Source organism: Diadema antillarum, unplaced genomic scaffold (genome assembly GCF_040938485.1).
Source record: "Diadema antillarum isolate AM-2024a unplaced genomic scaffold, OU_Dant_1.0 scf00000064, whole genome shotgun sequence".
NCBI lineage: Eukaryota > Metazoa > Echinodermata > Echinoidea > Diadematoida > Diadematidae > Diadema > Diadema antillarum.
The window spans coordinates 1,259,532-1,281,743 of record NW_027270953.1 but is presented as its reverse complement, the minus strand read 5'-3'; the positions used below and the strand labels follow the sequence as shown (position 1 = coordinate 1,281,743).

The 22,212-nt window shown below is 39.6% G+C and overlaps 1 protein-coding gene across 1 annotated transcript; it reads left to right on the top strand.

The window, feature by feature from the left end:
- The first annotated feature begins 1,994 nt into the window (after positions 1 to 1,994).
- On the top strand, positions 1,995 to 20,242 carry LOC139716326 (mitochondrial intermediate peptidase-like). The gene is made up of 17 exons (XM_071627882.1): positions 1,995 to 2,206; positions 3,571 to 3,775; positions 4,268 to 4,441; positions 4,732 to 4,820; positions 5,873 to 6,023; positions 7,226 to 7,408; positions 8,404 to 8,609; positions 11,255 to 11,315; positions 11,640 to 11,692; positions 12,406 to 12,559; positions 13,463 to 13,626; positions 14,610 to 14,649; positions 16,287 to 16,329; positions 17,024 to 17,169; positions 18,154 to 18,348; positions 19,176 to 19,371; positions 20,115 to 20,242. Exons 2-17 carry the CDS (start codon positions 3,602 to 3,604, stop codon positions 20,180 to 20,182), a joined length of 2,097 nt encoding a protein of 698 aa, XP_071483983.1. The 5' UTR covers positions 1,995 to 2,206; positions 3,571 to 3,601; the 3' UTR covers positions 20,183 to 20,242.
- Positions 20,243 to 22,212: the final 1,970 nt, after the last annotated feature.

The window sequence follows — 22,212 nt, the reverse complement described above, 5'->3', positions numbered from 1 at the left end:
ATATCAGTATTAGAAACAATTAGGCCGATATCGATTCCTAGTATGTGCACTGGAAAATGAATATTTGAAGAGTGTGGAATGAGACCGTAAAAACAAATTAGATAGGTTTGACTTTGTTTGCTTTTCAAACTGGAAAGGAGAAAAGAGACAAAGTATATGCATGTGTGCAGTTCTTAAAACGCAACATATCTATTGGATTCTCTCGTGTTATGGTTAAACGACTTATCTCTAGTTACATCCACGGCGCCAGACGTACAAAATTCATAAGATGAAACGTTTTTACGAGCTATAGCTGGTCTGCAGTCTGCCAGATCCTATGGCACTGCAATCGTTTCCATGGAGACGGATTGGACAAGCAAAACTGCCTATCTCAAAGTAACGTATAGTTTTGTCCAGATCAACTGCAAAAAAAAAAAAAAAAAAAAATCTTTAACCCTCCTGAATCGGTTTCCCCATACTCAAATATCATTAGATTTCAGTGTGTTTCCTCTATTTTCTTCTAATGAACATAATGCGTGTGGTAAGTTGATATGTTTCATTGACTGATATTTATTCAATAGTTCATGTATCTAAATCATTTATAGGGCAATGCAGCAATATAGCATTAAGGAGCTCTTGCCGCACAGAATGTATGGGTGATGTTCGTTATTCCGAAGGTCTCGTTAATTCGAAAATGAAATAGAGTTCCTTATTTTAAAATTGAATAGTCTGCATCTGGCGAAAAGGAGAAATAATTGTTCCACAGTGATAATTGAAAAGTTGTATAGACTCCAACGACCAGTTAGGAAGATCGCCCGAGAGGTCACGTCGTTCAAAGCTAATCAACACATGTATATAAAGAGGGTAGACGAATCAGAACAATTGCACAAAGACGTTATGATATAACAGGAGGTTGTGGCTTCTACCAGTGTCATATATAACCTCCAGTTATATCATCGTCCAAAACCGATGAAAGTTTTCTATATCATTATTTATTTATATAATATACTCTATTTTCTAGGTCAAGGTGTTATAATGATGGAACCTATAAAAAGCAAGCTTGTTGAGCGTATCATAGCTCCCAGTATCAAAATCGAGTGTAACGGATTGAGATGACGATAACTGGTATAACAGATGACCAGAACTAGTAAATGAATTTCAGTTTGCTTGACTTTTTAAAGGTATTTTGGTGCAATTTTGAAATTACCCTTGTAGTCTTTTTACTTTTGCACATTCAGTGAACATATTTGATTACTATAGCGTGTTTCACTCATACTTAAATTTTAGCTATCAACTGAATTTCCTTTAGTCCTATTATTGATAACATTGATCGTCTAACATGAAAAAAAAAATGTCCAGGATACCAGATTTTGTTGCAGGTCAGGTGTATCACAAATCGTCCTACCAAGTAAAAAAAAATTGCAGTAAAGCCTAAAATATAAGGAGATATCGCTATATTTATCACTAAACCATAACTCTAGACGGTTTAGTGTAGAAACAGTTTTATTATGACTATTGTTGACATTTTGTATTTGTAACAATACTTCACATTAATTTTACTGATTCAAAATTTTGCATTGGTTGTTTCTATTCCTAACTCATATCTTACAACTATTTTGAAGCACTAAAGCTGAGTTTTCTATCCGCAAATGGTACATAATACATTTAAAATGTGTTTGTAGTTTCTTTCTATCACTTTTCCCTATACCCAGTAGTGTCTTATGATGGGGTCTATAGCCCCGCCCCTCGATTCCCCTCTGCTCCTCCTCTGCTCCATGTGTGTCTTCATAGATGCAGAGATCACTAACAGTGGTAGAGATGGATCAACTCGTCCTCCGCACGTGCTGTACGGATGTGCTAAGATCTTTGATGCGTTGATCTTTGCAACTCCAGCGCACACGGTGCTCTCCCTGCCTGGCGCGGCGCCAAGCTTGCACTTGTGTGCGCTGCATGCGCTGAAGGAGAGCCGAGGATCGAGACGTACACACTCTACATACAATAGCGAACAGTTGTTGTAAATGTTTGGTGCTATTACGAGTACTAAGGTCTGGAATACTAGAATTTATACTCTGTTTTGACTCGTGATCGGTATTTGTAATTCTAAAACCAAATTCTGTCCAATTTGGAACCGTTCTTTCCGTCAACAGGATTCGAAAACAGAACAACTTCATTTTCGTGTGAGTCTGCCTACAAAGAATTACTCGTGTGGGACTATGGTCTTCGGCAGGTGAGCGCTAGCCTAGCCCGACCAGACGCTGTTAGTACGTACAGCGACTGGGCTGTGTATACTAAGCGCAAGACATTATATTTACAATGTTAAAGTACATAAACGTTGAAGAGCGGGTATGGTGCTGAAAGGAGAAACAGTATTGATTTTTGTGAATCTTCCTACTGCTAAATGCTGTTGAGTGTCAATTAATAATTAATAAACTTTAAATCATTAAATATAGAAAAAAAAAAACTCGGCGTGGTGGACTGTGAGTGTGAGTGTCTGTGAGCGTGTGACTGTAACTCGAGACTCGAGAGTGTAACAGTACTAACGCAGTGCAGTGAGAGCAGTTCTTTTCCTTTGCACTCTCATAAAACTACGCATACATCAGTATAGTATCAGCACGACTGCCTCAGTATCACAATTCTTCTGCTGTGATGATCATAAACAAAGATAAGTGCACTAGAGTCGGGGCAGGTCGGCAGAGAGCACGAGACTCCGTTCCAGACCTTTGGGCTCGTGCTCGAGACTGTATGTGAATTATCCTTGACATTAGTTGCGTCACGTGCAAGTGCATAGCCTTGGGGACCAAGGACAAGATTTATATTCATTCATGATTTTTACATATTTTTGATGCAACATGCAAAATTTCAAATTGTAAACCGCCTCTTGCCTTACATTCCATTGAGCTTCTCCAAGACATTTTCCTAACGTGATCCTTAAATTCTCACTATCACTCTCCTTACTAAAAAAAAAAAAGGAAAAGGAAAAATATTAAGTAACAAAGGTAGTTTAATCTACATTGTAGTCCATGGATCACATTGTACAAAGTGGTCCTGTGCACAAGTTGACTGCATGAATATGCATCTTTCATAAACATCTCATCAACAAACACCCAGTACTGAATCCTGCCCAGTGCTTTAGCTGACATCCTTGGAGTCGGACAAGATGCTTTGACCCAGCAAGGTCTCCCTGATCTTGACCAAGGTGTCAACATGAGTATTAACTGGCAGTGCATTGGTAATGATATTGGAAGGGCCCTTTGAACGAACAGTGGTATTACTGAAAAGGCTACCCTGGGTTTAGAAAAAAAGAAAAGAAAAGAAGACTGTAGCATTATATCATAATATTAATCCTTTTCAGCTCAAATTTTTATGTAATCATGCTCACAAATAAAAACAGTCTCTGGGCTGAGAGGTACTTTGCTGTGTGAGCTGTAACTTGCTTTGCATCTTGCTGTAAAGCATAAGATCCCTGAAAAGAATCATTGTAATTGTAGATTTTGTAAAGGTATTGGTTTGTGCAGATTGTATACTTGGAACTTCACTTCAATTTTCAAATGTCACATGGGTCAACTGTATACCCTTTGTCTCTGAATGCAGTCTGTAGCATGTCACACAGAGCTAAACGACAATGGCAGCTTACAGACAGCACATTACAAGGGTTATCAAAAGATTGACCACAGCGCAGGGACTCACTCCTCGCAATGGCAGTACTTCTTCTCGGGGTGTTGCAACATGGTCACCACTGGGATCTGCCTTCAACGCCAAGGCCAGTCGGAAGCTCGAAACATCAGGGAAGAATGTGGTAAGGTGGTGTTTAGAAATCAGTACAGTACAAAATGTGATAAGGAGATGGAGAAAACGTACATCGTCGCAGCTTTGCTTTGATTTACAATCATGCGAAGGATATATCACATATCACGGAAAATGATTGAAAGGAGACTCCTAGGGCACCGCTTTGAAAGGGAAATTATTATCTTAATATTCCTTACTGTGAATGGAGATTATTTCCTTACTCCCATTCCCGTATATATACTTATGGCATATACTTGTGGTTTATGTCAGTGTGGACGAGCACCTTCATTCTATCCAGCGCTGAGTGACCATTTTTGCAGCATGAAACTATTGAGACTTGGCAACTGGCATTCAGTGCATTGTGTAGATAAAACTTTCACATGTTTCAGATCATGGCTCCTCGTGAAATTCCCACAAATTTCTGGTTGTAGAGAAGTAGTTCCTTGTTCCCTTGTGTATGCTGTAATCTTTTTTCTAATTCATAACTCTTCACAATTTTCAGGGCCTGTTTGGAATGCCAGAACTGACGCGACCAGAGGGTTTCTTTGAAGCGCAGGAGAAGTCCTTGGCAGAGGTCAATGACCTTTTGCAACAGGTCATTCACTCCCAGCCATGTCCAGAAATTGTGGTCATCTTTGATAAACTCTCCGATGCCCTGTGCAGGGTCGCTGACCTGGTGAGAAAAGTTTGTGTTTGTTTGTTTTTTCCTTGTCCTTGTAAGACATTCAAACACATATATTAGGTACATTGGGATAAGAGTGGGTATGAATGAGATCGTTTTCGTCAATGATCGTCTTGATAACTGTTGTCTGAGATATGATCGAAGTATTAATAATGAGAAGAATGAGAGTTTTTATTTGCCCAGGGTAGCCTCACCAAGGATTATCACGCTCTTTCAGGGACTCTTACCATTACCATTAATGCAAGCATTGCTGAATTAAAGACTTGCCTTGAATTCTTTTCCAGTCTGATTTTGTAAGGATAGCACACCCAGACGAAAACTTCCGGAAAGCTGCCGAGAGTGCGTGCATGGCAGTCAGTGCCACCGTTGAAGTGTAAGTATAGGCTGCTTGCCATCTCTGACCAATACAGGATACTCTGATAGCCTCTGTAGTGATATATTCCCTTTGGTTGCATTTCATATCGATTCCAACAGCAATATTTGCATAACACTTCCAAATTGTTAAGGCACATTGTTTTTCCTGTAGACAATAGAGCATTTTCGTAATGCTTCCATGATGACAGGTTCAAGTATAGTCATTGTGAATCATCAAGCTACATTTAATTTCTGGTACAAGTATTGGTTGCAGAAAGAGAAAAAAGGAAGAAGGATTGTAAATTTATCCCTCGACTTTGACCCCACACAAAGTCAAAATTTTTACTTCTAACAAACTTCATTTGCACTTGAATTAATTGTACCTGCTGTAAATGCTGTCTGTATGCTGACGAATGCAGTTCACTATCTAAACTGTCTTTGCAGGGAGATCTTCTCGAATCAGAATCATCTTGCTGAATCAAAGCAGAGCTGCCAAGTCTCCCAGATTCTGCAGGAGTCTCCCTGAAAATGTCAAAATCTGTTCATGTCCGAATAAGAGAATATTAAAATCTCCCTGATTTGGAAATTATTTTCGCCCATTGAAATGCATGTAACACACAGATGATATCTCTCTGATCACTGTGTGGAATCTCCCTTATTTGGATGTGGGAATGTTGGGAGACCTGTAAAAGGAATCATACACTGATACCCAGGTCTAGAGTCTAGAAATGGCTAGATTTTTAAAATGACCATTATTTCCCGTGTGCAGGGATGTCTTCTGTCAACAGTAGTAGGGAAATATTGTCATAGCTAAGGACAGGAGCAAAATGACTGGGTAGTCTTTGTACTCCAGTATGAGAGCTTGCTCTCAGTACTATAAAACGAGGAATGCTTGCATGCATTTTAATTTCGCGAATTTTGCGAGAGCCAAGATTTGCGAAATTAAAACGCATGTAAAAGTTCTTGTCTACACTATATGCATTGAATGTTAGAGGCAACTCGCGAAAATTTCATGCCGCGAAAATATCGTGTTGTACAGTATTTTCATCTGTCATCTGTTCTTTCACGCAGACTCAACACGAACGTGGAACTGCACCGGTCCTTGCGTCGCCTCCTGGACAGCACGGCGGTGATGTCGTCGATGGATAAGGAGACTCAGAGGGTGACCCAGCTGTTCATGTTTGACTTTGAGCAGAGCGGAATTCACCTGGAAGAAAGCAAGGTCAGTTGTCCCATATACCAGCTTCTCAATACTGAGTTGATCCTTTAGCAGTAACAGTGACAGTTCATCATGTGCAAATCTGTAACACCTATTTTACCAAGAGAGAAAAAAAAGATGACAACAATAAACAGGCAGATGGATCCAAGAAGCTCAGCTACAATTCTTTTGACTTTGGCACTTGCTCTGTCTGTCTAAAGGTGTGTGTACCTAACTCAAGAGAGAGAATCACATTTTAAAATGCGTTTTAAATGGCATTTATGACCGTGGTTTGAAACATGATTCTCAGGGTGTCAATGCTTATCTAAACATCATATAATCACAATTTGTGTCTTGTTACTGCGGAGCTGCTTTGTGCTGTTCGACCCACGAAGTAGAGGTCAACTGATGGGCACGCCTTTTGGTAAACGACAACGTGTATACGGGAAGTTGACCTTACTGATTGGCAGTTCGAAAATATAAACACACTTCGAAACTGCATTGCATTTATCTACTGGCAGAAAGGCAATCACGGTCTTAGATGCATTTCACATCGTCTTTGAATGGCATTTCAAGTTGGAGGTTCTAAATGCATTTGATAACACGGTCGTGTGTATTTATCGCCGGAAAATACCTCAAATGCCTTAATCGCGTTTAGGATTGTGCTTCTGCCTCAGAAAATTTTTAGATAAATGCATCCATTCTCACATTTGGACTGAAACATATGCCATCTGCTCTGCTCACAACATCAGTTGAATGAAAGGAAACACCTTTATTTTTCGATCGGTCAATAGTGGTGTCTGTGGAAACTGTCACATCTCAGTCCTATCTTGAAGTTATCAACATTTGTCGATACAATACAATTCTGAACTCATCCGGTAGAATGATAGTTTCATGTATGCATAACCTTATGAGTTATGAAAGAGTTTTGACTTTTTCTAATGAAAATATTATGATTTTCCTTTGTACCTTCATGTGAGTTTGCTTTGACAAGTCCAAAACAGTTTTTATGTTCTTTTCCCAATCAACAGAGCACTATCTACTAAAAAAACAAACAGCAACGAATGTATAGAGTGATGCAAGTGTGGGCCTTATACATTAGGAATAGTAATGCTGAATTCACTAAAGATCACATGCTAGCTTTGACAGTGTTTAATCTGTTGTGGCTGAATAGGAATAAAGATTCTGATTGTCCTATTCTATATGTCTGTTTTCTGTCTTTGCAGAGAAAGCAGTTTGTGGCGCTGAACGAGGAGTTGCTGACACTTGGTAGCCACTTTCTCCACAACACCCAGGTGGGGCACAGTGTTGCCAAGAGCAAGCTCCCACAACACCTCCACTACTGCTTTACAGTGGATGGAGACAACGTAACAATCAATTCTCTCAACAGCGACAGTCCCAACGACTTCGTAAGTGGGTGGAGAATCTACTCTATGTGACAAATATTTGGCGAAGTTTTTATTTTTCGCGAAGTTTGTGAGTCGGGTGCTTTTTGCGAATCTAAAAACACACAAAAGCATTAATTCTCATCCTGACATGAATGTGACGTACACACACACATTTCTACGTACTGTACTCCACAATTGCAAATTTTACCACTCTCAAGATTGTCGGGAAGTCCTGACCCGCAAAAAGTTAGAGTCGCTAAATATATGGCATATGCAGCATGTACTTTGGCTTGATTTCTTGTAGAAGATCTTGTGCAATCACAAGCAACTCCCATTATAATGAGGTCCTCAGGACCAGTAGTTTTCTTTTGTTCTACAGAAATTGTGTTATATTCAAATGAATTAGATACATAAAGATATTTAGAAAATAATTACACCTGAATTTCCAATTTGTTGTAATGAAATTTCTTGATAACCATGTTTACTATAATGGGAATGCGCTGCATATGTCCATTTGTACATGGCAACATGTTTTTGCTCTACAAAACTTGTCATACAGAGCAACCAACTTGTCTGTTGGTACCCCATAAATTTTGTTTCTATGTCCAAAATAAGAAAACATAGTGTTGACATTAAATAAATTAATCCAATTTTGTGTACAAAATTTTTGTGACTTTGAAGTATTCCAGTTTTTTCCATAAATTGTATCCATATCACCACATTCGCTTCAGATAAATTGTGAGGAAGCTCTTCTTAAAGTGGTCTGTTTTCTTCTCTCTTTTTTGTTATATTTGCAAAGCATTTTTTTTCTCTTTCTGTTTGAATTCAAATTGTCACTGACAATAAGTATCTTCATATGCAGCTATATTGATATTTATGCAGTTTGATATGTTTCTAATGGATCAGAAAAAGAGACAGAACAAGTACGTATATGAAATGGAACTCATTGATTCATCTTGCAAACTGTCCACCCAAGCCAGACCTATGATAATTTGTGCCTGTTTGGTGCTGTATAGGTGCGTGAGGCAGCCTACAAGATCTACCTGCACCCAAACAGGGACCAGTCACAGATTCTGGACCATCTTTTGTCAGGGCGCCATCGCCTGGCCAACCTCGTGGGTTTCCCGACCTGGGCCCACCGGGCCCTGAGGGGGACCATGGCAGGCAGTCCAGAGAATGTCATGGCCTTCCTCTCTTCAACTTCTCAGAAGCTCTTTGACAGGTCAGGCTGGGGAAGCAAAACTTATGTCTTTCCCCCTCAGTATTTTTTCTAAGTACTTTTTTTTCCCCTTTTATAGCAGGAATCAGTGCATTTTGTATGAGGTGCAGTATTTTCTGGGTCTAGGGCAATTGCCCCCTGGGCAATTACCCTTCCCCTTCCCCTTCTCCTTCCCCTAATCCTAATCGTGAACCTAACCCAAACACTGACCATAATCTTTACTCTAACCTTATCACTAACCAGTATTTAGCCGGGATGGGGGTGGGGGGGGGGGGGGGGGGGTGGGTAATTGCCCTGATATGGTATTTTCCCTGCGTATGAAGCTTGTGGTGTACAGGGACAGATCTAGAGATGTTCCGCAGGCGAGGGCAGGATCAAAAGTTCTGTCTCCCGGAAGCCCCCAGTGAAATCCATTTAGTGGGAGTCAATGGCAGTGTGGGTCACAGTCTAATGGTGGTGGTTACTGTTCCCGACAGGGGTATACCATTCAGACTGTTACCTCAGTAAGTTCAGATTTTTAGATTAATGAGAGGGGAAGTGAAAAACATCGCACATGCCTCACCAAAGGCATGAAATTGAGTTGGTAGGTTTAGGAAAGTCGGTTTTATTTTGTTTTAATCGTTATAAAAGTTATGAAAAATCTAGGTTTATCTATTTATCGGTATGTGGTATTTTGTTGAAAAGACAACCATAAATATGATTTGTGACCTAACGCAAATGATGACAATAAGCTTGCAACAGTAGGGAAACAGTGTTTTACAATCAAGTTATGGAACAGTATGTGGTGCATGAAATGTATAATATTCGGATCTGTCGCCTGCTCTTGAGGTTGTGATAAACCGCTTCGAGTATGAGATGATTCCAAAATTAAAATGCATTAGAACCAGACTGTTGAACATCAAAGTCATAAATGAAATGTTAGCTGTGTATCACTCATTATAAAATGGGTTCAAGAATGTAGCCAATTGGAAGCGCTGAAATGAGTCACGTGTGCATGCATTATTTTCTTCAGGTAAGCACTAAGAAGAGTCTCTCTTCCACCTCCCTGGCCTGACGTACGTCACAATGTTTTACACTAGCAGTGCGCACTCAATCAGTTGTTACAAGTGCGTCACGCGCTACTATACGCGCTGTCAATCCTGTAAACAACTTCTAGTTCGGGCCGCGGGCTGCCACAACAGCCGGCGGCCTTTCTTGTGCATAACAGTACGTGGCGTACGTACGTACAGTACTTAGTGTGCGGGATTTCCGAGTGCAACGTGCGTAAATGTTTGGGACGAACATCTTCGGACATCTGGACTTTCGAGCGAGTGCTACATGTAGCTGACTGGTATTGACCCACAAAGGTACGTGAATAATGCTCTTAGTTTTCGACCCATTTTATAAAACTAATGATGCACAGGATTATTTCGTGGCGTTAGTGAAGGTGCGGCTCACTCTCGAGTATTGACAACGGTTGCAAACATGCACTCGGCTGCGCCTCGTGCATGTCGCACCATTGTCAATACTCTCGAGCGCGCCGTACCTTCACTAACACACTCTATCCTGTGCATCATTAGTATATTACAAACTCGTCTTTGCATTTCTCAAAAATCCTGCAGAAGCAATATTTCATAAACACTATGGTGACATTTACCAAAAAGTAAAAGGGCAATTCCGCGGTTAGTAACGTTACATTTGAACAAATTTAGATATTTGTTTTTACTACTAAATTACCATTTATTCATTTCAAGCCAAAATTATGTCAAAAACATGTTCATCATTCCCAGGTTTATGATACAGAAAAGAATGAATACAATCCAAGAAATAATAGCATTGCTATGGCAACTTAAAGGGCTGGTTAGTAACGTTACGAAAAAAGGACATGACAAAAAAATCAATGTCTTGTAACAAAAAGTTTGCAAAAATTCAAGTTACTTCAAACAAAGTGTTGCATTAATTTCAATTATTGCATCATGACAAATGTTCACACAATGTTTTTTAGCAGTTCGACCAATAATTTCTTAGCTAGACCCCCAAAAGCATGGTTAGTAACGTTACGGTTAGTAACGTAACATTTGTCCGGAGTAATTCCGCAGGTCATTTCACCCTTTTGTAATTGACAAAATGTCACATGACTTCTGGAGTATTTAAATGTATTTATCTTTTACCCTTTAGCAAAACTTCGAGGAAAAAATTTCAAAGGAACCCACTGTAATTTGCATTTAAGTGAATTTCAGCATCCCCAGTCCCACATGTACATTTTAAATGATGGTTTTAGATCTCGCAAAATCAATAAATACGAAAGATAAAATCTACTGAATTTGAAAGACCTTAATGATTGGTGAACATCCATGGCATTAGTCGATACCTAGATTAAAGAGTAAGATAAAGAGGTACATTTCTTTTATCCATGTCATGTCCACCTAACTGCGGAATTGCCCAAAAGACCTACTTTGTACTTAGAACACTTTGGAGGATCTTCCTATTATACTTTGACAAATATCTTACGTACAAGTACTTTCAATCACATTCACTTTAAAGTCTGTGAATCAAATATTACATATCTTTGCACTCAGCGCTCAAGCAGACTATTGCATACACATGAATGTGATGGTTGAATATTTGATATGTGTATGAGTAGAGGGTTGTTTTCTCTTTCTTTGCAGAGTTGAGGCAGAACTGAGTGAATTGAGGAAAGTGAAAGCTCGGTGTAATCCAACTTCTTCGGTAAGTCCTCTGCAGAATGTGTCTTTTGCTTTTAAGAATAAACACTGGAAATTGAGGAATGCTGTTTATATCTCAGTGATAGTTTGTACTTACTTCAACATAATATGCTGGTCTTGAAACCCAGTCATGTCATGTGTAGAAAATGTTGTGATAATTGCAATTACGGTCAAACTTGTGTATACCGCAGGTGGCCACTAAGGCCGGTTTGACTGTACTTTTTAAAAGAGGAGTAACACATTTCAAATGCTCATACATGTATCTCCCAGGTATTTTGTTGATACATCACATTGATATCCAGACTGTCCATATTTACTTTGCTACTAGGAAATCTTCGCCTGGGACCCACCATTCTACATGGGTGCCACACGGAGTGAAAGGTAACAACTGAAAGTAGTGTCTTTTAATCACTTCAAGATCTTGGAAGTACCATAATTGCATGATATCCCCTACAGTTATCAATGAGAAATGCCAGGTTAAATGGCGCCTTCTTCAAAGACTACTACACATTTTGATTTTCATATATCTCCAGATACTGTATAAACTACAAAATTCCAGTAGTGCGTATTCTAACTACTACGTACTTATGACTGTTTTCACATGTCATTTAGAGACTGAGGCCAAATTCTCAAAGGTAGTTTCAAACCAGTCCATTAAGTATGGAGATTTCAGTCGTGCAAATGCATGAGATGCACCACCTATGCAGACAGACATACAATAATAAGTACGCACTGACATAGACGTGGCGTGTCTATTCTCTTTGTTTAATCCATAGATGTGATTTCAGAATTTAAATGAGATATTGTAGTTTCTCTGCGATGAATTTGAGTGACGTTGACATAACTTTTATTTTGATTTTTTATTTTGATATAGCTATTTCTGCTCTTTCAAAATTCATTTTGATTGACTTGGCATGTTTGCACACAGAAATATGCAAATTACAGAGAGAAAACTCTGTGATTGTATGAGCAATTGTCACATCTATGTCATTGCAGTAAATTTAGTCACTGTGGTATCCAAATTCCAGCATACGCTGAACCCTTATATTGGAACGGTGTCGGTGAGCTCTGACATTTCTTCATTCCATTTTCAGGTTTGCCATCAGTCCCTCAGACTACACACCTTACCTCTCCCTCGGAGCATGCATGGAAGGTCTGCAGGTCATTGTGGGCAGACTCTACGACATAGAGCTGGAGAATCTACCACCCGAGCATGGGGAGGTGTGGGCTCCAGATGTGCTGAAACTGGTGAGAAAGTGCTGTGCAGTGATTTCAGTTCAACCCTGTGGCACAGTTCAAAGGGGAAACCCCTCAACTGCATTACAACATTGATCTGGAATAGTTTGCCCTTTAGATTTGTTGTCACTCTGTTTCCATGACACAACATACTTTACATTAGTGATACTGTTCATTTTCTATCATTAGTCACTTGTTTTCTGGGAGGTGTGTGGCATAGACCACTACTCTTGCTTCTTCCACCCCCTCCCCCCGCCCCCATTTTGTAAAAGGTGAAGTATAGTAACCCAGTATTCACATGCACTAGTAGTTGACATTTACAGATTGATTTGTATTTTCACATTGGGAAAAGCATAAGGACATACAACATTGGCTGCATTACTCATAAAGGCACCATTTAACCCATTGAGGATGGACTGATTTTGCTATAACACGCATTTTCATAGACACCTGCCCGAGTATTTTCGGGACTTGTTTTCAACGGGTTAATATTACCACTTGATAAAGCCCTGTCACATTTAACACTGAGTTTAACATAAAGACCTGCACATAACACTGTAACGTACTGTAAAACGAGAAATGTTCGCGTGCATTTTAATTTCGCGAATTTTGCGAGCGCCAAGATTCGCGAGATTTAAATGCACGCGAAATTTCTTATCTACACTATATGCATTGAACGCAAGAGGCAATTCGCGAAAATTTCTTGCCACGAAAAAGGCCGTCGGCGCCAATTAGCGAAAATTTCGTGCCGCGAATATGTCATGTTTTACAGTACATATCCAAGTCCTGATTTAATGTTGGTGACTGTATTATGCTCTACTGTTCACTCACACTCAAACCAAGCTTCTAGTGTGACGGCAGTATTGATTACACATTTGCTACACGTGTATTCTTGTGTGTTTGATGCTCTGACAGGCAGTGAAGCACAAGGAGGAGGGTCTGCTGGGATACATCTACTGTGACTTTTTCGACAGGCCAGGCAAGCCACACCAGGACTGCCACTTCACCATCCGAGGGGGAAGACTCCTGGACGACGGCACCTACCAACTTCCCAGGATCGTCCTGGCCTGCAGCTTGCCGTAAGTTTTCCCCTCCTAGAAACTCCTTTCCTTCTCATCTTCTACTTCTTCCTTGAGGGTGACCACAATCAGCTTGCTGATAATTCCATCACTTTTGGGGAGGTCTATGTGACACTAGTCTTTGAAGGATTCAAATAGTTGCAGAAATCATCCCCCTCCACTCTTCCTGTCTTGCACTCTTGCACACAGGCTTGAATATAACTACAAAACTCAGAATACAGATCTATGTCTGTATGCAATCAGGGAAGACAAATTCTTGTATCAGTTTTGACAAGTACATGGTATGTGGCAAGCCGAAGCTGATATATAGCTGAACGTATTTTTTTTTTTTTTACTGCTGTGATGTATTATCTGGCAATAGATCCTAAGCAACTGTCAAATGTCATTTCTTTATACATGTCATTTTCATAGCATGTGAATGTTTAGTCTTAGAGGAGTGTTTTGTTCTGTTTACCCCACGAGTACAGTTCACTTAATTTCTTCCTTCAATAAGATGAATTTTATACAGACGTTTTGTTAAAATTAATATCTAATGGAGAAATATGTCCTATTAAATGATGTTTTGTCCCCTCTTAAGTGTAAAAAATAGTGTGCCATGAAAATATTACCTGCATGCTATTGTTTTAAAGGGATGCTCTAATCTATCCCAATCCAGAGTACTTGGCAAAGTTCATCATATCATAAACAAGAGGCATTTGTAGAAATCTTGATGTCGCATGATGTGGCTTTCTGGCCATTTAATTTTTGAGGACAGTGTAATTCATGTGCCAGTTCTAAACATTTCAATACCTCTGTGGTGACCACATGCAGAGTTTGGAGCTCAATATGATCTATTCAGATGACATGAATCGACATTATTGCAGTCAAAGAAGGAACAAATTTTAACATCTTATACTGGCAGAGAAGATTCGCATGACAGTTTGACAATGAATAAGTCCAGGAAGATTCTGATAATATCCAGTTTCTGATCATTTTACATACAGATCCTCGAGACCAGGGTCTTTACCTCTACTTACACATGGGGTAAGTTTCTGGAAGCTATTATTTCAGAGCCTTTGTCTGCTTCCATGTCTCATTTCTGTGCTCACAAGATCATTTATTCTTGGCCATCCTTCCAGCATCCCGTAATGTGTAATATGATAATAATCAGTGGGCCGAATGCATAAACGCTAGCAATTGCTTGTGCTAGCCTTTTACTCGAATCCGTATGCATAAAAACAAGCAATTGCTTGCGAGTAGAAGCTTTTGCTACCAAGCACAAGCAATTGCTTGCTGCCCTCAAGCAATTGCTTAGAGACCAAGCATTTGCTTAAAAAAGTATGCATAAAACATACCTTTTGCTAGTTCTTGCTAGCAATTGCTTACGATTTTCCAAGCTCTGTAAAATGAGCTTGAGCTTTTGCTTAACCGGAACGTTCCCTTTTTTAATCATTTTCATATTCATGAAAGAAAGACCACACTTGTGAAGGATGGAATAAATCTACAAGAAATTACTCCTGAGTAGTGTAAGACACTTTTTCATTTCAACAACAGGAATGTCCAGTGGTTAGCACGCAAAATGTGATGAAAATCAGGTAGGATGTCTGACTTCGGTAGAGAGCAAGGAGACCTCTCTCCGCGTGCGATCTGGCAGTTCCGGGCTATTATAAGCTGCAGTGATGGGAATCAGCCAGTTATATGTGTGTGTGTATAGATGTGTGTGTATGTGTGTGTGTGTGCATTTCATAGCTCTTCTGCTATGTCAGGAAATGTTTCCACACACACATGCCCTTTCAAATACATGCTGTCACACTCGCCTTTGTTCTTGTGTTCGCACAGGCGTGAAGTCCCTTTTGTTGAAAACGCAAGCAATTGCTTGTGCGGGACAAGCAAAAGGTGTTAGCATAAGCAAAAGATTATGCATATGGATTTAAGCAATTGCTTTCCGAAGAGCTAGACCTTTTGCTAGACGAGCTTGTGCTTTTGCTTGAAGCAATTGCTTACAAGCAATTGCTTGTTTTATGCATTCGGCCCAGTATGTGCTTCGTAAATCAGTTATTACCATTATCATATGTGACTCCAATTAAAGGTCAACCAAGGTTCAATTGTTTGAATTGCTGTACTCAAGTGACATACTGCTCTTGTATCAGGGAAGTCAAGTCTTTGAATATTGTGAGGGTACTTCTGTCATAAAGTAAAAGCATAGAACTCTGTATCAGGATCTAAAGATGTTATTCACAGCAGTTTGTACAGCATGAAGAGATGGTTCAAGGCATTATTTACCATTTGCAGATGAAAGAAAAACCCAGCATCATTGCTTCAAAATAGTTCTAAAATGTGGGTTAGGGATAAAAACAACCTATGTAAAAATCTTAATCAGTGTAATCAATGTTAAATATTGTAGATATACAAAATGTGAATAATAGTTATATTGAAATTGTCATAGAATAGGCATCTACAGTTATGGTTTATTGAGAAAAATGGTGATATCTCCTTATATGTGAGGCTTTATTGCAAAATAAACATATGACAGGATTTTTGTGATACAACTGACCTACTCATACGTATCAAATTTGATAACTTGAACATTATTTAAATCACTGCTCACAATGGTAAACGATACCTTTCAATCTTACGATGGTTACCTGTCTGATCTATTACTTTTTCGTTTTGTTTTCCAGATGATGGAGAATCTATTTCATGAATTTGGCCATGCACTGCATTGTAAGTTGACATCAGGTCTCTCCGATTATCATACTCTATACATATCTCGGTGTAATGACCCATAATCCTGATTTCCAAGCTTGTATATATCATATTTCATCCAGAAAACAGCCTTTGGCGTCAAATTATCATGGATATGTTCTCAGCCCAAGCAAAATTCATATGAAATGAATGCAAATGTCTTGATTGATTGCTGTACTATTTTTTTATGACTCATAAATCATGGATTAAGCAAACATCTGACCTGCTTCACATTTAGGACATGCCATGTTGCCTTGGAATGGAGGTCCAATACTCAAGATGCTTGTTTATTTAATCAACTCTTCTCCAAAGGCATGACATCATCATGCTTTTTTTATCATGCTGCTACAGTCATATGTTTTTTTTTCTTTGTAGCCGGAAACTTACTTTACTATTACCGGTGCACTTTGAATTTTACGTTAATTTTTATAAAGCAGAAAGCATAAGAATATCCACACCGCAAATTCTCCACGTATGTATTTTGTTTCAGGTGACCAAAGTTTTCGTTTCCCAGCTTGCATGATAAAATACTGAAGAAACAAGAAAGGGAATTATCTATAATTTCGAGGTATTTAGCATAAGCTGGTATGTGCTGTATTCACTAAGAAGTATAACTGCATATTCTTAAAAGATATGTATCGTGCTGAAGGAACTGCCTGTCCTTTTTCCCCAGCCATGTTAGGCCGCACCCGCTACCAGCATGTGACGGGGACGAGGTGCTCCACCGACTTTGCTGAGGTTCCCTCCATCCTCATGGAGTATTTTGCCAACGACTACCGAGTGCTGAGAGAGTTTGCCAGACACCATCAGACCAATGAGGTACAAAATAGCTTGTCTGTGGAAGGAAAATATGATTGAGAGACTGAGAGGACAAGATGGAGAGAAAGAAATAAAGAAAGAAATGGGTGGAGGAGGTTTGATGTTATAAATAGCAAAAGAGAGAGAGAGGCATAGAAAGAGAATGAAAGTCAGAAAAAAAGGTTTAGAGGGTGTGTACAGTTCTGGTGGAGGTGAGGATTTGGCTTTTAACATTTTGCGAGATATTCAGAACCACTCTATGAGATGTCAAAGAGCATGCAATTCTAAAGGGTATCGAAAGTTTATTTGATGAAAATCGGTTTTGAAATAGCTGAGATATCCAAAAACAAGGTGAAACAAAGAGATCCTAATAAAGTTGTGGCATGTTGCCTTTTATTATTATCACTTTTTTGGATATCTCAACCATTTCAAAACCAATTTTAATCAAATAAATGTTGAATCCTTCTTAAAATTACATGCTCTTTCATATTTCATAAGAGGTTTCTCATTATCTCACTTAGAAATGTTCAAAACATGAATCCCTTACCTCAACCAGTACTGTACAGTACCTTTAAAGGGATGATGGAGGTTTTAAAGTTCAAGAGAGAGAGAAAGAAGGGAAAAAAGAATTGGGAGGATGTTTGAAGTAAGAAAAAGAAAGAGTGAGAAAGAGAGAAGGAGAAAGAAAGTAAATGATGGGAGACCTTTGAGGTAAGAAAAGACATGACAATAGAGAAAACGGTTGAGGGAGAGGAAGTCTTACTAGTACTTACACCACTACTGCTGCCACCACCACTATTACCACCTCCAGTATTACCCCCACCGGTGTTACCACCAACAGTAATTACACCACCGCTAACACCACCATCATAACTACCACAAATATTTCTTCATATCTAGACTCAAAACAACTTCTTCAAAATATGTTCTCTCTTCAGTAATGGTTGCTAAGTGCTCTATCTGACCTTTCTCTCCTCCCCCCCCCCCCCCTCCACCCATCACCAGACTCTGCCAGAAGAGATGATAACGAGGTTATGTCAGTCCAAGAAGTTTGGGTCCGCCTACGAGATGCAGACCCAGGTGTTCTACTCCATCTTGGATCAGGTGTTCCACGGGGACCACCCTCTCGGGAAGCCGACCATCGACATCCTGGCCGACATCCAGAGGCAGCACTCCAGCATCCCCTATGTCCAGGGCTCCGTAAGTCCTTTGCTGACCGCATCCCTCAGTCTAATACCCTCCTCAGGTTGACCCTGTCTGCATTGTCCCATAGCAAGCATGCTGAGATGTCAGTTGGTGGGGGTCAAGTTTTCATAATGAAGATTACCTTGTAACATAGGAACCGTGTCACTCTCTTGAGGCAAAACAACCAGATTGGTCAAATCATACGTAACCAAAATGGATTGCATGTTCTGACACTTTCATCTCCCATCTTTCATCTTTCATCTTCTCAAAGCCTATGAAGGTGCAGGATTTGAAGGTAGAGGCATCCTGTTCTGACATCAGTTTCCATTAGCAGGTGAAATTTTGCGAAAACTGAGTTCGTGCATAAAGTGCTGATGCTTCTCATAAATTTATATGAGTTCAAGTCTCCTCAGGATATGTGGGAAATGTCCTAGGTATTTTGTGTTTTGTTTATCACCAAAATAAAATGTTTGTTATACACTTCACAAGATTCTATGAAAAAGTAAAGAGAAAAGGCAAGAGTCTGTAACAAGACATGTTTTTAGTGTAGCAAAAAGTGTAGCCAAAAAAAAAAAAAAACTGCTGAAAACTACTTATCCAATAGTGGTGAGCCAATGGAGTCAAATGGAGTCAAAAGGGGCCTGAGCTTTCGATCCTAGCAGAATCTTCGTCAGAGACAAAACATGTTTTTGTAAGAAAATGTTGTTTCTAAGCCTTTGACATTTTTTCCTGATGATGTTGTGATGCCAACTTGACAGCAGGGCTTGTAAAAGTTTTTCTTGAAGATGAAAGTATTCTGTTTTCTCCATGATCTCTGTTTCTCGTTCCCTTTCCTCAACAAGGCCTGGCATCTGAGGTTTGGTCACCTGGTGGGCTACGGGGCCAAGTACTACTCTTACCTGTACTCCAGAGCTGTGGCCTCGCAGGTCTGGCATAGGTGCTTTGCCGAGGACCCCCTGAGCAGGACCACCGGAGAGCGATACCGGCGGGAGATGCTCTCCCACGGGGGCGGGAAAGAACCATCCTTGCTGGTGCAGAGTGAGTATAGACCAAGCGAACCTGGCAGTACATCCACCATTACTGTGGTTCCCCGCATGCGCATGCGTATGGGACACTGCAGTAATGGTGGATGTTCTGCCAGTTCAGCTTGGTCAGTGTTTAACCGAGAGATCCAAGATCTGACAAAGTTTGCCAAGAAATGCAATGGGTGTTTATAGCAGAGGAGTTATTGGTCATTCCTTTTTTTAGCCCTCTTCTTATTCCTCTTCTTCTCTTTTTCCTTCTGTTGTGTTCTTTATTATTAGTCTTTTCTTAGTCCTCTTAGTCCTATTAGTCCTCTTTTCCTTTTTCTTCTTGATTTGATTTGATTTGATTTGATTTATTTATTCTCTGTATGCCATTTTTTTCAAATACATCAACTTTCTGCAATCTTCTGTACTTCCAAGCAAGCAAGTCAAAGCAGGTGTGATATTTTGTACATAACATTACTGGAAGTACCAGTATATACCTTAACACTTACCACTTGACAGTGCCATTAGTTGTTTCATCCTGTTTTATGATGAAAGTGTTAAAATTCAGAGTAAACTATATTAAAACTTTTGTCATACTTAAGTTGGTAGGACTTCAAACTTGAAATACCTGTACTGTTGAAATTTCATGTTGTTTGTGTTCAAGTTAAGAGTACTAGAGTTCCACTTGGAACACTTTGATGTTAAAGTGGAGTTGTTTTCTTTTCCCTTGTCAGTAATTTTCTACTGATTTCCTTTTTTGTCTTGCTTCAGATATGATTGGCAAGCACCTGACCTCAAGTGAACTGGTGGATGCCTTGATAAATGAAACAAACTTATGAGAAAGAGGAAGGAATTGTGATACTGGAGACTTACCTGGCACCCTGCCTGGTGCAATAAAGCCTCAAACTTTGCCAGTGCAGGATAACTATTCATCAACGTGTCGATGAAGATACATCTGTGTATCTACAATGGATATTCTGAGCAGCAGTGGGGAGTGTGGCTGCGTTTCAAGGATTATCTTTACCACACAAATGACTGCTTGTGGGACTATTGATCTTTGTGTTATTAACCAGCAAATGCCAAGCGATGCAATTGATTGGGTAATGTCAGCCCACCGCTGGTCGACGATATTTTCTTGTGACATCCACTGACAACTCAGAGGAATTTCGTGCTTGATTTGACTTGACTAGAGTGTGATTGTTAGTAATTGTACCGCATTATGGTCTACCTGTGCAAAATTGATGTCATGGGACTCATGTGTACAAACAGAATGGTCATTCGTAAATGCACACCTGAGTGATTGCACAATGTGAGTGCATGTTTTATACATTAGCAAATAAGGATATTAATGTCCCTATTGTTTTGTGTTTTTATACAGTGCACTCCCGTTACAACGAACATGGTTATAACGAAATTTCGTTATAACGAAGTAAAACTTCTGGTCCCAAAATTATCGCCATTAAAGTCTATGATACAAAATTCGCTTATAACGAACATGGTTATAGCAAAATTTTCGATATAACGAAGTTTTTTCCGAGCACCACTGACAAAGAAAAACAAAAGAAATGTGCTCCATTATAACGAAATGTGGATTGCTTTCGAAAATACGTAGTGGAAAAAGGCATTTACAGCTTCTCTGCATGGGCGAATGCATCACATCACTGTGTCTTTGCTTGGTGTGTCACCCACAGTTTCCGAGGGGAACTTGCGTTATTGTAATACAATAATCTGAAATTGATTAACTATTTGTTTTATTGTTCACATAGCTTTCCAGTGTATGACAAGTATTCAACAAACAGAATATCATATATGCGTGGCTTCCTTGTTTTCGTTATATATTGTATTTGTTCGTTTATAACGAAATTTCGTTATAACGAATAAAAACTGCCGGTCCCGAGCATTTCGTTATAACGGGAGTGCACTGTATCCTACAATGATATCCAGAAAATGTTGCATTCTGACAATTAAGATATACCAGTTCTGCAAACAAAAGCTTGTTGTCAAGAGGTTTACATCCTCCATATGCAGCAAAACATTAATGCAGCCCCTGTGTGACTACTGATGGAGTTAGCAAAGTTGTTACTCTACTTACTGAATCAACAGAAGCATACTCTTACCATGACAAGTTCTTCAGAAAAAAAGATTATTTGTTTTATCAAAATTTCCTTTTATCACGATGAACATCACAAAAGAGATTGGATTTGTATAACGAACTCCAAACTTTTCAAACCAACTACATATGACAAAGAAATATATTTGTCGTACCAGGATTTGTATCAGGGTTCTAAAGGAGATGAGATACAAAGAACTTTCCAAAATTTTTGAACAACTTCTTTCATAGTGATGAGATTTTGCCGTATCGGCGTTCTTTATAACAAGTGTCTACTGCAGACGAAAGTCGTCTTCTCTGCTATGCAAGTGAGTTGTTACATAAGATAGCAGGTCATGTGACACTGGCTGCATGTTTAAGAAAAACTCAGGAACCCACTCATCCTGTCTCTCACATTTTACCTCTCTCACCCTGATGCCTGTAAGCTGGTTGGCCTGTCCATTGAAAGTCTCTTAAAGGTGCATGGTCCCGGTGTTTAAATCAAATGCGTACGCGGGCGCATGGCGCAAGTTTCCTATAGAGACCTACGCTATCGACTCCTCTTTAGCGCTTACGCTATGGCCCACTTCCCTGAATCTGAAGAAGTCTGATTCACTGTAGTCAGTGGTTGGATCACAGTTCGGCTCATGATTCGGCTGAGGGGGGATGACAGCTTTAGCAGACTTCTTTTTGTGATATCATAATAACAAGCACATATGCACGCACCCTGGCATTACTACAGACTGCGCGATGCGCAGAGAAGACAACGAAGGCAACGTT